This window comes from Ursus americanus, chromosome 7 (genome assembly GCF_024610735.1).
Source record: "Ursus americanus isolate L20-20 chromosome 7, mUrsAme1.1.p, whole genome shotgun sequence".
Lineage (NCBI taxonomy): Eukaryota > Metazoa > Chordata > Mammalia > Carnivora > Ursidae > Ursus > Ursus americanus.
Genome location: NC_142133.1, coordinates 13,565,350 through 13,577,584, shown reverse-complemented (window position 1 = coordinate 13,577,584; position 12,235 = coordinate 13,565,350). Strand labels below are relative to the sequence as shown.

Here is a 12,235-nt window from a genome sequence, read left to right as displayed (position 1 = left end):
TGAGAAAGAAAAAGTCCCAGAACTTCAAGAATAAAGAGTATTTCAGGCCACTCCTTTCGGTGCCCTCCCGTCCTGCTTTCTTTTCCAGGTCTTCGAAAAGCAGTTCTGTGATTGCTGGTACTCACGGTAGGCCGCTCCTAGGTAGGCACTTGTGGTTACCACATCACAAGGAATGGCAGGGAGTAGAAAAAAGTACTGGCTTATCTTGATCCAGTTTGTGCAGTAGTAGGAAACATTTTCCTGCTTGTTTGTAGGCGTGGAAAATTAATTTGGTTAAGCAGTATTAAAGGTTGTTGAAAGACACGTAGTTACGTGTCCCTTTAAAATTCCTTGAGTGACTGAATGCTGATCATTTAAAAAATGAGTTTTAGATTTTCAAGGGCTGCATAAAACCATTGAGAAACTTTTACTTTATGTTCAAGGATGTAACACTCGATCTAAAACAGTTCTCCTTGTGTGTGCGAATTAAATTTTTCATATTTAGGAGAGATGAGCAAATACTCTTAAAATATCCTGTGACTTTTCCCATGAGCTGTTTTTTGTTGTTTTTGTTTTAAGTTAACCAGGTATCTTAATCTTTTCTAAACTGTATTAGTTCTGTTTTCAGAATTTACATGTACTATGAGCTCCTCTCCAATTCTGTCCATCTTGGATTGTTTAGTAGTCACATGACATGTGAAAAGAGTAAATCAGTTACTTATAACATGGCACCATTTTAATACAATGACAGGGAAAAATAAATTCAGGAGATGCCCACTTTGATTTTCGCCCTTGCTAGTTATGGGTAAGGATTACGTGAAGAATCGGGCCTATGTGTTAAGGCAAATCAGACTTACGGTGTCAGCATGGAAACACAATGTTGTAGATTGTTGAGTGACAAAATGAATAATAGAGCGGACAAATACTTAGAAAAGTGAAAGGTGATTATAAATCAATTATACAACAGAGGTAAAGACTTATTTCATTATGACTTTAGGTCGTCACTCTTACGCGAATGAAGTCATTGATCATAGTGGAAAATGGCATGACAGGAGTGTGAATGGTTCAACAGAACCCACTGCTACTTTGAGAAAAGAACTTTTAAAGGACAGAAGTCCTATAAAGTAGTTACAGTCTCTTCCTTCATAGTGCCACATTGTCTAGTAACACACAGTTTTGGTATGTGTACAGACCGACTCTCAGTGTGCTGGTAGATGATTAGCTATTACTCTTTATACCAAAGAATATTTATAAATTCATCAGTTGTACATATTCATGAAAATGAAGTAAAAATGTTTTTAAAGGATAGCTTATAATGCAAATATAAATTATGGCATTATCTAATTAATTTTGTATGAGAACATTTCCATCTTAAAAATAAAATTTCCAAAATGAAAATTAAAAGGTATGTATTTCCAAAGAAGTTAATAAGTTTTTTGGGGTTGGTTTGGGATTTAATGATGATCACTTTCTTTTGCAGTGCAATCAAATACACAGCCTTTGTCATTCGTTTCTTTGAGAAGCACTCTAAGTCTAGGCTTTAGGAGGTAAGATGATTACCTTATAATATTCTTTGCCTGATTTCTCCTGTTTTTGTGACCTGCTATATAAGGAAAGATAGATATTCTTATCTTCCAAATCTTCCAGTATACCAGTTGCCTAAAATAACCTTATCTGTGTTATTCTTCCTACCAAGTAGTTGACTTGAGTGTAGGCAGTCTTTTATATTATCTTTTCCAAGAAGTACACACAGATTTGGTAAAAGTCATGTTTCAAAGAAAAAGCACTGTTTGAAAATGGTGGGTTGGAGTTACAAAGTTGTACATATGTTTGATTGGTATTTTTGAGTATTTAATTTCAAGGTGACTTTGGTCAGTGTAATACCGTTGTCTTCCTCTGTGTGCTCAGGGGATGTTAATGACCTTTTCCCCTCTCAATTTTGTTATTTTGAAAATATTCAAACATAATGAGTTGAAAGAAGAGTAAAGGAATCACCCTACATACCCTTTATGGAGATTCACCATATTTGATATTTTGCCATATTTGCTTTCTCAAACACTTCTTCTCTAATATATACACACACAAGCACATACGTATATGTACTTTTCTCTTGTTTGCTGAACCACTTGAAGCTGTTGACTTCATGGCACTGGATCCTTCAGCTTCTCTCTTGTAAGAATAAGGTCATCATCTATATAATCATAATACCAATATCACTCCTAAAATATTAACAATACTATAATATCATCTAATATACATAGTTAATGTTTACGTTGTCTTACTTCTAAAAATTCCTTTTATAGCTGTTTTACTTTTTGATTGAGGATTCATTGAGTACATGCATTGCATGTGGTTGCTATCTCTTTATTAATCCAGAACAATTCCCCTACCTTTTTTTGGTCTTTATGACATTGACTTTGTTGAAGAGTCCAGGCTACTTGCTCTGTAGGTTTGTATTCATCTAATTTTTTCCTCATATCAGATTCAGGTTGAATATTTTTAGCAAGAATACTCGATAGGTGATGGCATTTCCTACTGCAGCAAGAGACAAAATGGTGGTGCCATCAACTAAGTTTGATCACTAGGTTATGGTGGTGGCCCCCATGTCTCTTGCAAAGGAACCTCATTCCCTTTGATTAGTAAGAAGTCTGTGTGATGATACTTTGCGACAGCGGGTCTGTCCTGTTTCTCAGAATCTTTCATTCAGTGGTTTTAGCAGCCATTGGTAATCTTGTTGAATAGGTTGTTTACAGTGGTAGCCACAAGAGAATGAATTTTTAAATTTGTCATTCTTTCTGTATTAATGTTAATGACTTCTGATACTAATCTCAGTATTTTTTAGCCTGTTCATTGGCGGGAGCACTAGGGTTTTCTGTAGACATTTCTAGAACCTCCATGGCAGGCAAGAATAGGTAGGTGGGATTCCGTGTTACTGCCCTTTCTTTAGCCAGTGCAGTTCCACTCTTTTCAGGGATAGTTTTGTGTTAGGTTAAAAAAACAAACCAAGGACTGTGCCTTTAAAAATAAAGTTTGAAAATATAGAATACATAATCAGGTGGATAAAAATGCTAGTAGAGCCAGATTTAAAAAAAAAAAAACCATAAAAATAATTCAGAACCTGTAATATATTATGAAATCAAGCATAGTAACATTGTCATTTGATTGTCCTTGAAAAATGTCTTGAAAAGTTTTTTTGTATAAACTTCCAGGTCGTGTGTATTTCCTTTAACTTGACTAACATTATGTCATATTTTTTTAGTCCGTTTGAATGGCAGTTGTCATATTTCACATGTCCTTCTTTTTTTTTTAAATTAACATATAATGTATTATTTGTTTCAAGGGTACAGGTCTGTGATTCATCAGTCTTACATAATACCCAGTGCTCATTACAACACATACCCTCCCCAGTGTCCATCACCTAGTTACCCCATCCCTCCCGCCCCCCCCACCCCGCTCCAGCAATCCTCAGTTTCTTTCCTATGATTAAGAGTCTCTTATGGTTTGTCTCCTAGACTTCTTAACCAAGGCATTTAAACTATAAAGTTGGGGGGCGCCTGGGTGGCTCAGTCGTTAAGCGTCTTCCTTCGGCTCAGGGCGTGATCCCGGCGTTCTGGGATCGAGCCCCACATCAGGCTCCTCCACTGGAAGCCTGCTTCTTCCTCTCCCACTCTCCCTGCTTGTGTTCCCTCTCTCGCTGGCTGTCTCTATCACTGTCAAATAAATAAATAAAATCTTTAAACTATAAAGTTGATCCAGTGTGATGGGAAAAAAACAAGTTGTACATTCCGATATATACCTAGGTCAGTCATTGAGCTCATAGTGCCTTAGTGATTAAAGTGTGCAGAGCTGCTTGCCCCTCCAGTAAATGAGTCTGCTTGCTACGTTTTCTGTTTCTGCTTTTTAACTTTGTGTCATCATCTTTGCTATAAGAGTTTTTGCTGTCACTCTTGACAACTTTCAGTATATTTGCCATAAGTAACCTACACACACTTACATAATTTGCTGTTTTTGATTTATTGTGGGCTGGGAAATGAGGCAACCTAAGTTGTGGTAATTTGGGAAAACAAATGGTTAAAATATAAAGGCATGTATATCTTTTTGTTATTATTTTGTGACAGATTTTGTGGTAGCTGTTTGGCTGATTAGAACATACGCTCTGTGTTTGTTTGGTTTATTGCACAATCTTCAGTGCCTAGATTGATACGGGCACATGGTCGGTGCTGTTGAATTAATACGGAGGCTTTATTTTCCGCTTCTGTGTTTAGGCATTCCCTTTAATTTAGCAAGTGTTTATTGTGGGGTTGGAGGTGCTTGTTGGGATCAGATTGAAATATGGTAAATAACATAAAGGACCTTGGCCTTTATTTTGAAGAAAGTAGACTAATTTGTGCAGTGTGGAGGGTTGGTGGAGGCAGACGTCTATCTAGAATATATTTTAATCTCAGATATGATAGTTCTCATTTCTAGAAATTCAGTTTGGATTTTTAAAAATATATCTTCCATATCTCCTTAGCATACTTACGCTTTTTTCTTCCTTCTTGACTATATGGAGATAATATTGATAGATACTTTTTGATGGCTTTGTCTGTTAATTCTATCATTTGTGTCATTTTTCGGTCTGTTTCTCTTGGTTACTTTTTTCCCCTCATTATACATCATATATTTTTGCTTCTTTGTAATTTCTGATTGGATGCCAGATGTGAAATTTATTCTACTGAAGGTGGATTTTTTTTTTTTATTCCTTTAAATATTTTTGAGCTTTGTTCCGATGTCTTGAGTTAAGTTTCTTGGAATAGTGTTCTTAGTGCTTGCATTATGCTTTGCTAGGCAGGATTAGAGCAGCCTTAAGTCTAGGATTATACCCACTAAATTAATTCAGCTCCACTATTGAGGCAGTATCCTTCTGAGTATTCTGCTTGCTAGCCCATGGTTTTTGTGTTTTCTTAAAAGATTTTATTTTTAAGTAATCTCTACACCCAGCGTGGGGCTCAAACCCACAACCCTGAGATTAAGAGTCACGTGCTCCACTGACTGAGCCAACCAGGCACGCCTACCCCATATATTTTTGAGATTGTTGGAAATGTGAGCTATTCCCATGCCTGTGTGGGTTTTGTCTTTTTCAGTCTCTGGAAAGGTCTCAGGTAGTTCCCTAGGCTTTCCTCACTCACATGTGATTTTAAGTACTCAGCTAAAGACTGAGCTGTAGGTCTCCAGAGCTCTATGTCAGGGTCTCTCCCCTCTGGTAGTCTGCTCTATGACAAGCTGTAACTAGTCCCTCCTGGGAAAGTATTTTAAATCTGTAGGTTCTAAAACTGTATTATGTTGGTGAGTTTTTCTTATTATAGATATAGAAAAGTTTCAGGCTCTGATAATTTGAGGTTATTCATAAGAATATGTACATATTTTGAAGGATTTATGACTATAGGTGATTTCTTTCTTTCTCTCCCAGCCCAAAAACTATTAAAAATTCAGAACATAATGTTGTTGCAATGCAGTATCTTAGCATTATAATGTAGCCTTCTGTTCTTTTATTTGATGCGAATCAAATGGTATATATACTTCAAAATCCTTTTGCAAGGGGGCGCCTGGGTGGCACAATCAGTTAATAGTCCAACTCTTGGTTTTGGCTCGGGTTGGGATCTCAGGGTTGTGAGAACAAGCCCCGTGTGAGGCTCTGCGCTCAATGCAGAGTCTGCTTGAGTTTCTCTCTCTCCTCTCCCTCTGCCCCTCCTCTGCCCCTCCTCTGCAGTGGGCACTCACACTCTTCTCTCTCTCAAATAAATAAACCTTTAAAAAAAAAAAATCCCTTTGTAGGACATTTAGTACAACTATTCAAACAGTTACCTATCGTGTGCTTCTCCAAAGTCCCATTGTACTCTAGCAACTTCAGAATTGGCTGAATGAGTAGAAGAAAACTGAGCACTGATGGGCATTCCCAGTAGAGCCCAAATTAACTGTCTGCAAGTCCTGTAAGAGAGTCACTTAGTTACTCCTTAGCAAAAGTAATTATTCATAATCATCCAAAATGTAAGAAGTTACGGAGCATCGAATGAGATATCATAGTCACCTTAGCCAATCCGCAGGGAAACTTAGATATGCAGTTCAATATTGGCATGTGATTGTGGCATAGTTGTCTACCCTCAGTATAAACTGCCCCCAAAGTGGTAGGTCCAGGGTCTGTGTTCTATAACCTGCTGGCCCAGATTAATTTTCTTTTTTTTTTTTTTTTTAAGATTTTATGTATTTATTTGACAGAGAGAGAGAGACACAGCCAGCGGGAAAGGGAACACAAACAGGGGGAGTGGGAGAGGAAGAAGCAGGCTCCCAGCAGAGGAGCCTGATATGGGGCTCGAACCAAGAACTCTGGGATCACGCCCTGAGCCGAAGGCAGATGCTTAACGACTGAGCCACCCAGGCGCCCCCCAGATTAATTTTTTATGCTCCCACAATATTTTTGAAATACTAATACTATTTTTCTTCATGTCTTTTGAGAGTAGTGTTTGAGTGGTGAGCTAGTATTTCTGTAAGTTGATAAGCTCAAGACATGGTCATTAATTACCAATCAAGTACATGCCTTCTTCAAGTTTTACAATTTATAAATTGTTAACGTATGTAGGCAAAGTCATCTGTAGAATACTATTTACATTCAATACTGCTTAGTTAGGGTGAGATTATTTAAGATTACTAGGGAATTTTTGCTTCTAAGCTTTTTTAAAAAATAAGGCTCTTTTTAAAGAATATCTTAAAGGGCATTTTAAATCTGACTGATAAAGTTCGTAAATTCTTACGTCAGATCCGAGGTAGGATGATAGTAAGTATGAGTAAGACTTTCCTTCTAACAATAGTGCTAGCTGAAAAAGTGCAAATAAGAAAGAGGGCAGTATACATATTGTATATTATTGAAAACGCCACCACCAGAAATACTGAGTCGCTTCCAAGAGACAAAATGTCACTGAAACTAGTTCAAAACTTGGCTGGGAGTGTAACATATCAAAAAGATAAATGCTTCAGAATTGACATGCAGGCATTTAAGTCTTTTTTGCCACAGAAGAGTCCTGTGATTGAAGGAAGGATTCTCTGACTGGATGCAAATAGTCTGAACTTGGCAAGTGGGACTTCTTGCCATTGAAGTGGTGCTGCTTTTCATATGTTGAAAAAAAATACCAGGTTTCTGATATTAGCCCTATTGAATTCACCAAGATAAATGCCAGACGGTACAGTCCTCTTTTCAGTCAGCCAGTGAGGCTCCCCCTCACGACATTTAAAACAATTTGAGTGCTCAGAAACTTACTTGTGTGTGCCGAGGGCTGGGACCACAAAATAATAGGTAAGTCAAGGATGAACGGGAAACTTCTTGTCGAGTTGTTCATAGCTGGAGACCAGAAAATAAGAAGGCAACTGTAAGGCATTGAGGCTGACAAAACAGTGCATCCGGGGACCTGAAGGTAGATTACTGTAATGGTAGCCCAAGAAACTATGAAATAATGGCAAGAAATAAAGCCAAAATGGTAGCCTGGGGCCCTTCATGAATGATCTCATTCCAAGTCATGAGGTTTGGACTTTGAGTCATGGCTTTGAGCCATTGATTTATGTAATGAAGGTAAGACTGACAGTGGATATTCAAAGAGGAGAAAAAGGTGCAGGTAATGATTTGTGAGATCTTTTGAAGTGCCTGTGGAATTTCAGGTGAAGATACTTTAGATAGCCTATTTGTTTTCTTTTTTAAGTAATCTTTATGCTCATCGTGGGGCTTGAACTCACAACCCTGAGATCGAGTCATGTGCTCTACTGACTGAGCCAGCCAGGCATCCCTGCTTAGCCTTTCTGTTTGCTTTTTTGTGATACAGGAATTTATTTATTTATTTGTCTGTTTGTTTATTTATTTATTTATTTAGATTTTATTTATTTATTTATTTGATAGAGAGAGAGAGACAGCCAGCGAGAGAGGGAACACAAGCAGGGGGAGTGGGAGAGGAAGAAGCAGGCTCCCAGTGGAGGAGCCTGATGTGGGGCTCGATCCCAGAACCCTGGGATCACATCCTGAGCCGAAGGCAGACGCTTAACGACTAAGTCACCCAGGTGCCCCTGTGATACAGGAATTTAAATATCTACATGTAGGATTATCTTAAAAATAAAAGAATGTAAGGCACTTGGAACCTGGTACAGAGGATTGCTTAAGGAGCAGGCAGGGACGGAGAATTTCTGAAAGGCACTGAGTAGCATCAGTGGGAGATTGGCAGAGAATGATCAACAGCACAAATCTCAAAACTTAGTTAAAGAGGACCAAAAAGTGTTAGTTGAATTTTGAGTTGAGATTAATGGTAATTTTAACAAGAGTACTTTAAGTGGAGGTTTGGGGCCAGAAGTCAGATTGCATTCAATTAAGGAGTAAATATACAGTGAAGAAGTGTTGACTGTTCTTTACAAAAGCTTAGTTTTAAAAGATTCTGTACTTTTTTTTTTTTTTTTTTTTTAACCTGTGCCATGTATCCTGAAGGTGCACATTCAGGGTAGGGCTTTTAGTCATTGTGAGCTCTTTTAGATATAGTTACAATTCTGAAGTTATATCTCCATGCCTTCCCTGGGTACTTAATGTCGGGTTTGAGGGCAATTTAATATCTTAATATTTTTTATTTTATGTAAGTTGTTTGATAGAAAGATATGATTAAGTAGCTTTTCTTAAAAAGGAAGCCCAGCTGGGGCATCTAAGTGGCTCAGTCGGTAGAACGTCTGCCCTCACCTCAAGTCATGATCCCATGGTCCTGGGATCGAGGCCCTCATCAGGCTCCGTTCCTTTTCCTGGCTTGTGCTTTCTCACACTATCTCTGTCTCTCTCTCTCTCAAATAAATAAAATCTTAAAAAAAAAAAAAAAAAAAGGAAGCCCAGCTTATTAATGTTGAGAGTTGGAGTAGAGGTTCAACATTTAGACCAGAGATGGTGTGTGTTTGTGTTTTACTATGGGAGTTTTCAAACATTCACAAAAGTAGAACTCCGAAAAGTATCCATCAGCCAGCTTTAGCAGTTAAGATTTTGGCCATCTTGTTTCATTTTTTTCCTCCCCCAACCCCTTCTTCTCCTCCTGGATGGACTGTTCAGATTACAGATCTCTTGTCATTCTACCTATAAAGACTTCAGTAATACATCTCAGAGCTTATTTTTTTATTTTATTATTTTTTAAAGATTTATTTGAGAGAGAGCATGCACATGAGTTGGGGGAGGGGCAGAAGGAGAGAATCTTCAAGAAACTCCCCACTGAGCTCAGAGCTCCATCTCACAACCCTGAGATCATGACCTGAGCCAAAACGAAGAGCTGGACGCTCAACCAGCTGAACCACCCAGGCGACCCTTATTTTATTTTTTGTTGTTTTTGTTTTTGTTTTTTAGAGAGGGAGAGGGGAAGAGGGGAAGAGGGAGAAGGAGAGAAAAATCTCAAGCAGATGGGGACTCGATTTCACAACCCTAAGATCATGACCTGGCTGAAATCAGAAGTCGGATGCTTAACTGACTGAGCCACCCAGGTGCCCCCAGAACTTATTTTAAATACAACAAAGTAACCACTATAATATTATCACATCTGACGAAATTAACAGTAATTGAAAGGAGGGATTCATCAGCTTCCCAAAGGGGTCCATGATACCAAAAAGCTAACAAACCAGTATAAGTCTTGTGATTTAATATTGTGTACTTTTGGGCATTGGCCTCTTGCTTGCAAAGATTTCCGTTCTCTCCCCCCCACCCCCCAATTTCATAGATGTGGTAGATACCTATAGATTAAGATTCCTTGAAATTAAAGCTGTTCTAGCCTGGTCAAAAAAGATGACTTATTTTTTTATCAATATAGACTATTTATCTTAGTGTTCACTGTGCAGCATTTTATCCTCATATCTTTTTTTTATTTTTTATTTTTTAAAGATTTTTTTTATTTATTTGACAGAGAAAGAGACAGCCAGTGAGAGAGGGAACACAAGCAGGGGGAGTGGGAGAGGAAGAAGCAGGCTCCCAGTGGAGGAGCCTGATGTGGGGCTTGATCCCAGAACGCCAGGATCACGCCCTGAGCCGAAGGCAGATGCCCAACGACGGAGCCGCCCAGGCGCCCCATATCCTCATATCTTGAGTTCTCACTTTCTCACTTAGTATTTGGCAAAATTTTTTTTAAAAAGTTTTTTTTCTTTTATTTTTACATATGGAAAAGTCAAGTAATCAGAGGAGGCTGCTCTGGGGCTCCTGGGGTGGCTCAGTCGTTAAGCGTCTTCCTTCGGCTCAGGGCGTGATCCCAGAGTCCTGGGATCGAGTCCCACATCAGGCTCCTCTGCTGGGAGCCTGTTTCTTCCTCTCCCACTCCCCCTGCTTGTGTTCCCTCTCTCTCTGGCTGTCTCTCTGTCAAATAAATAAAATCTTTAAATTAAAAAAAAAAAAACCACGAAACAAAACAGGAGGCTGCTCTGTATGTAATCAGTAGATGGGTGAGACGAAAACTTGTAGTAGTTGAGAGATTATTTTCTGCCACATCCCTGAGCTATGATTTTTAGGTCAGTTTATCATTTCTTCTGTTAACTGATTTCTCAAAGAATTTTTCCCAAAACAAAATAAACACTATACTAAACATAGGGCTTCATAAACACTTTTTTCCCCATCTATAGATAAGAATCCATCTTCTTTTTCAAAACTATTTCTTAATGTGTATCAGTGGGAGGGATGATTTCGTCATAAGGAAGAAGATTCCAGAGGGGCATGGAACATATTGCTATTTTTTATTTTGAAGTAATTATAGAATCACAAGAACTTGAAAAGATGAGTAGAGAGCGCATAGGCCCTCTGTGTTCTATTTTCCCCCACTGGTTACAGATTACATAACTATAGTACATTATCAAAACCAGGAATTTTTCATTAGTACAATGTGTGTGTGTAGTTCTGGCATTTATTACATGTGTAGATTTGCCTCGGTGAGGATAAAGAACTACTTCTGTCACTACACATACCCCTCCCACCACCCCCTGTAGTCCTGCCACTCCCTCCACCCCATCCCTAACCTGTGGCAACCACTAATTTGTTTTCCATTTATATGATTTTGTTATTTTGCAAAGATAATTTTCTGTAAAATTAAGTGGACTCATAAAGTATGTCATGTTTTGAGACTGGCCTTTTTTTACTCAGCATAATGCCCCTGAAATCCATCTAAGTTGTTGGATGTTTTGGTAGTTCATTCTGAAAAAACCTTTTTTTTTTTAAAGTAATCTCTACACCCAACATGGGGCTCGTAACTTATAACACCGAGATTTAGAGTTGCATGCTCTACTGACTCACCCAGCCAAACACCTCCATTTAAAATAAAAATAAGTGCCTTGTTAACTCACTCTACCAAAATTCAGTCTACTCAAAGCTGTCCAACCTCAAGTTTAAAAAGGCCTATAAGGCCTAAAAAGACCTGTAAGGGTACAGGTTTAAAAAGGCTTATAGATTTTGTGGGCATTTTACAATGTAAATATAATATATATAATATATTCTATAAGTTTTGATAAATTGTATTACATTTACATTATAAAATTACCATTAAAACACATGATTAGTCTTTCTGAAGTAGATGACATATTTAAATATAAAGAGCGCCTGGATGGCACAGTTGGTTTAATGTCCGACTCTTGGTTTCAGCTTAGGCTGTGATCTCAGAGTCCTGAGATCTAGCCCTTCATCGGGCTCTGTGCTCTGCGTGGAGTCTGCTTCAGTTTCTCTCTCCATCCTCTGCCCCCGCCCCCGTGCACACAAGCTCGCTCTCTCTCTCAAATAAAAATAAATAAATCTTAAATAAATATACAGTACTTATAGATGTTAAATTTACAAAGCTCAGAAATAGTATAAGACCAGCGTTCACTGGCTATCCTGTTTTATAAATGGCTTTTCATTTAAATAGGAAAAATTTGGGTGAGCTCTTCTTTTGCTTTCTTTGAAATAATTTGAGATGTACAGAAAATTATAAGAATGGCACAGAGAACTCTTTATATCCCGTTTACTAACTTCTTTTAGCATTTTGGCACATTACCCCTATTCATTAGTGAATGAATCTATCAGTCTGTTCATCTATCAATCCGTATATACATACATACATATAGATAATACATTTTTTTTAACTATTTGGGCTTAGGCTGCATGTATTATGACCCTTTACCTTTAAATATGGCAGCATATAATTCTACAGAACAAAGATATTCTTTTTTTCTTTTTAAGATTTTATTTTTAAATAATCTGTACCCCAGATCT

The 12,235-nt window shown here is 37.9% G+C and overlaps 1 protein-coding gene across 2 annotated transcripts in view; it reads left to right on the top strand.

The window, feature by feature from the left end:
• The window catches only part of LRPPRC (leucine rich pentatricopeptide repeat containing), a 106,113-nt gene that overhangs the window by 33,186 nt on the left and 60,692 nt on the right, over positions 1 to 12,235 (top strand). For both annotated transcript variants that reach the window (XM_087863360.1, XM_045771856.2), the window contains exon 14: positions 1,460 to 1,526. In XM_087863360.1, coding sequence (XP_087719486.1) covers positions 1,460 to 1,526 — 67 coding nt within the window. The remainder of the gene's footprint in view (positions 1 to 1,459; positions 1,527 to 12,235) is intronic.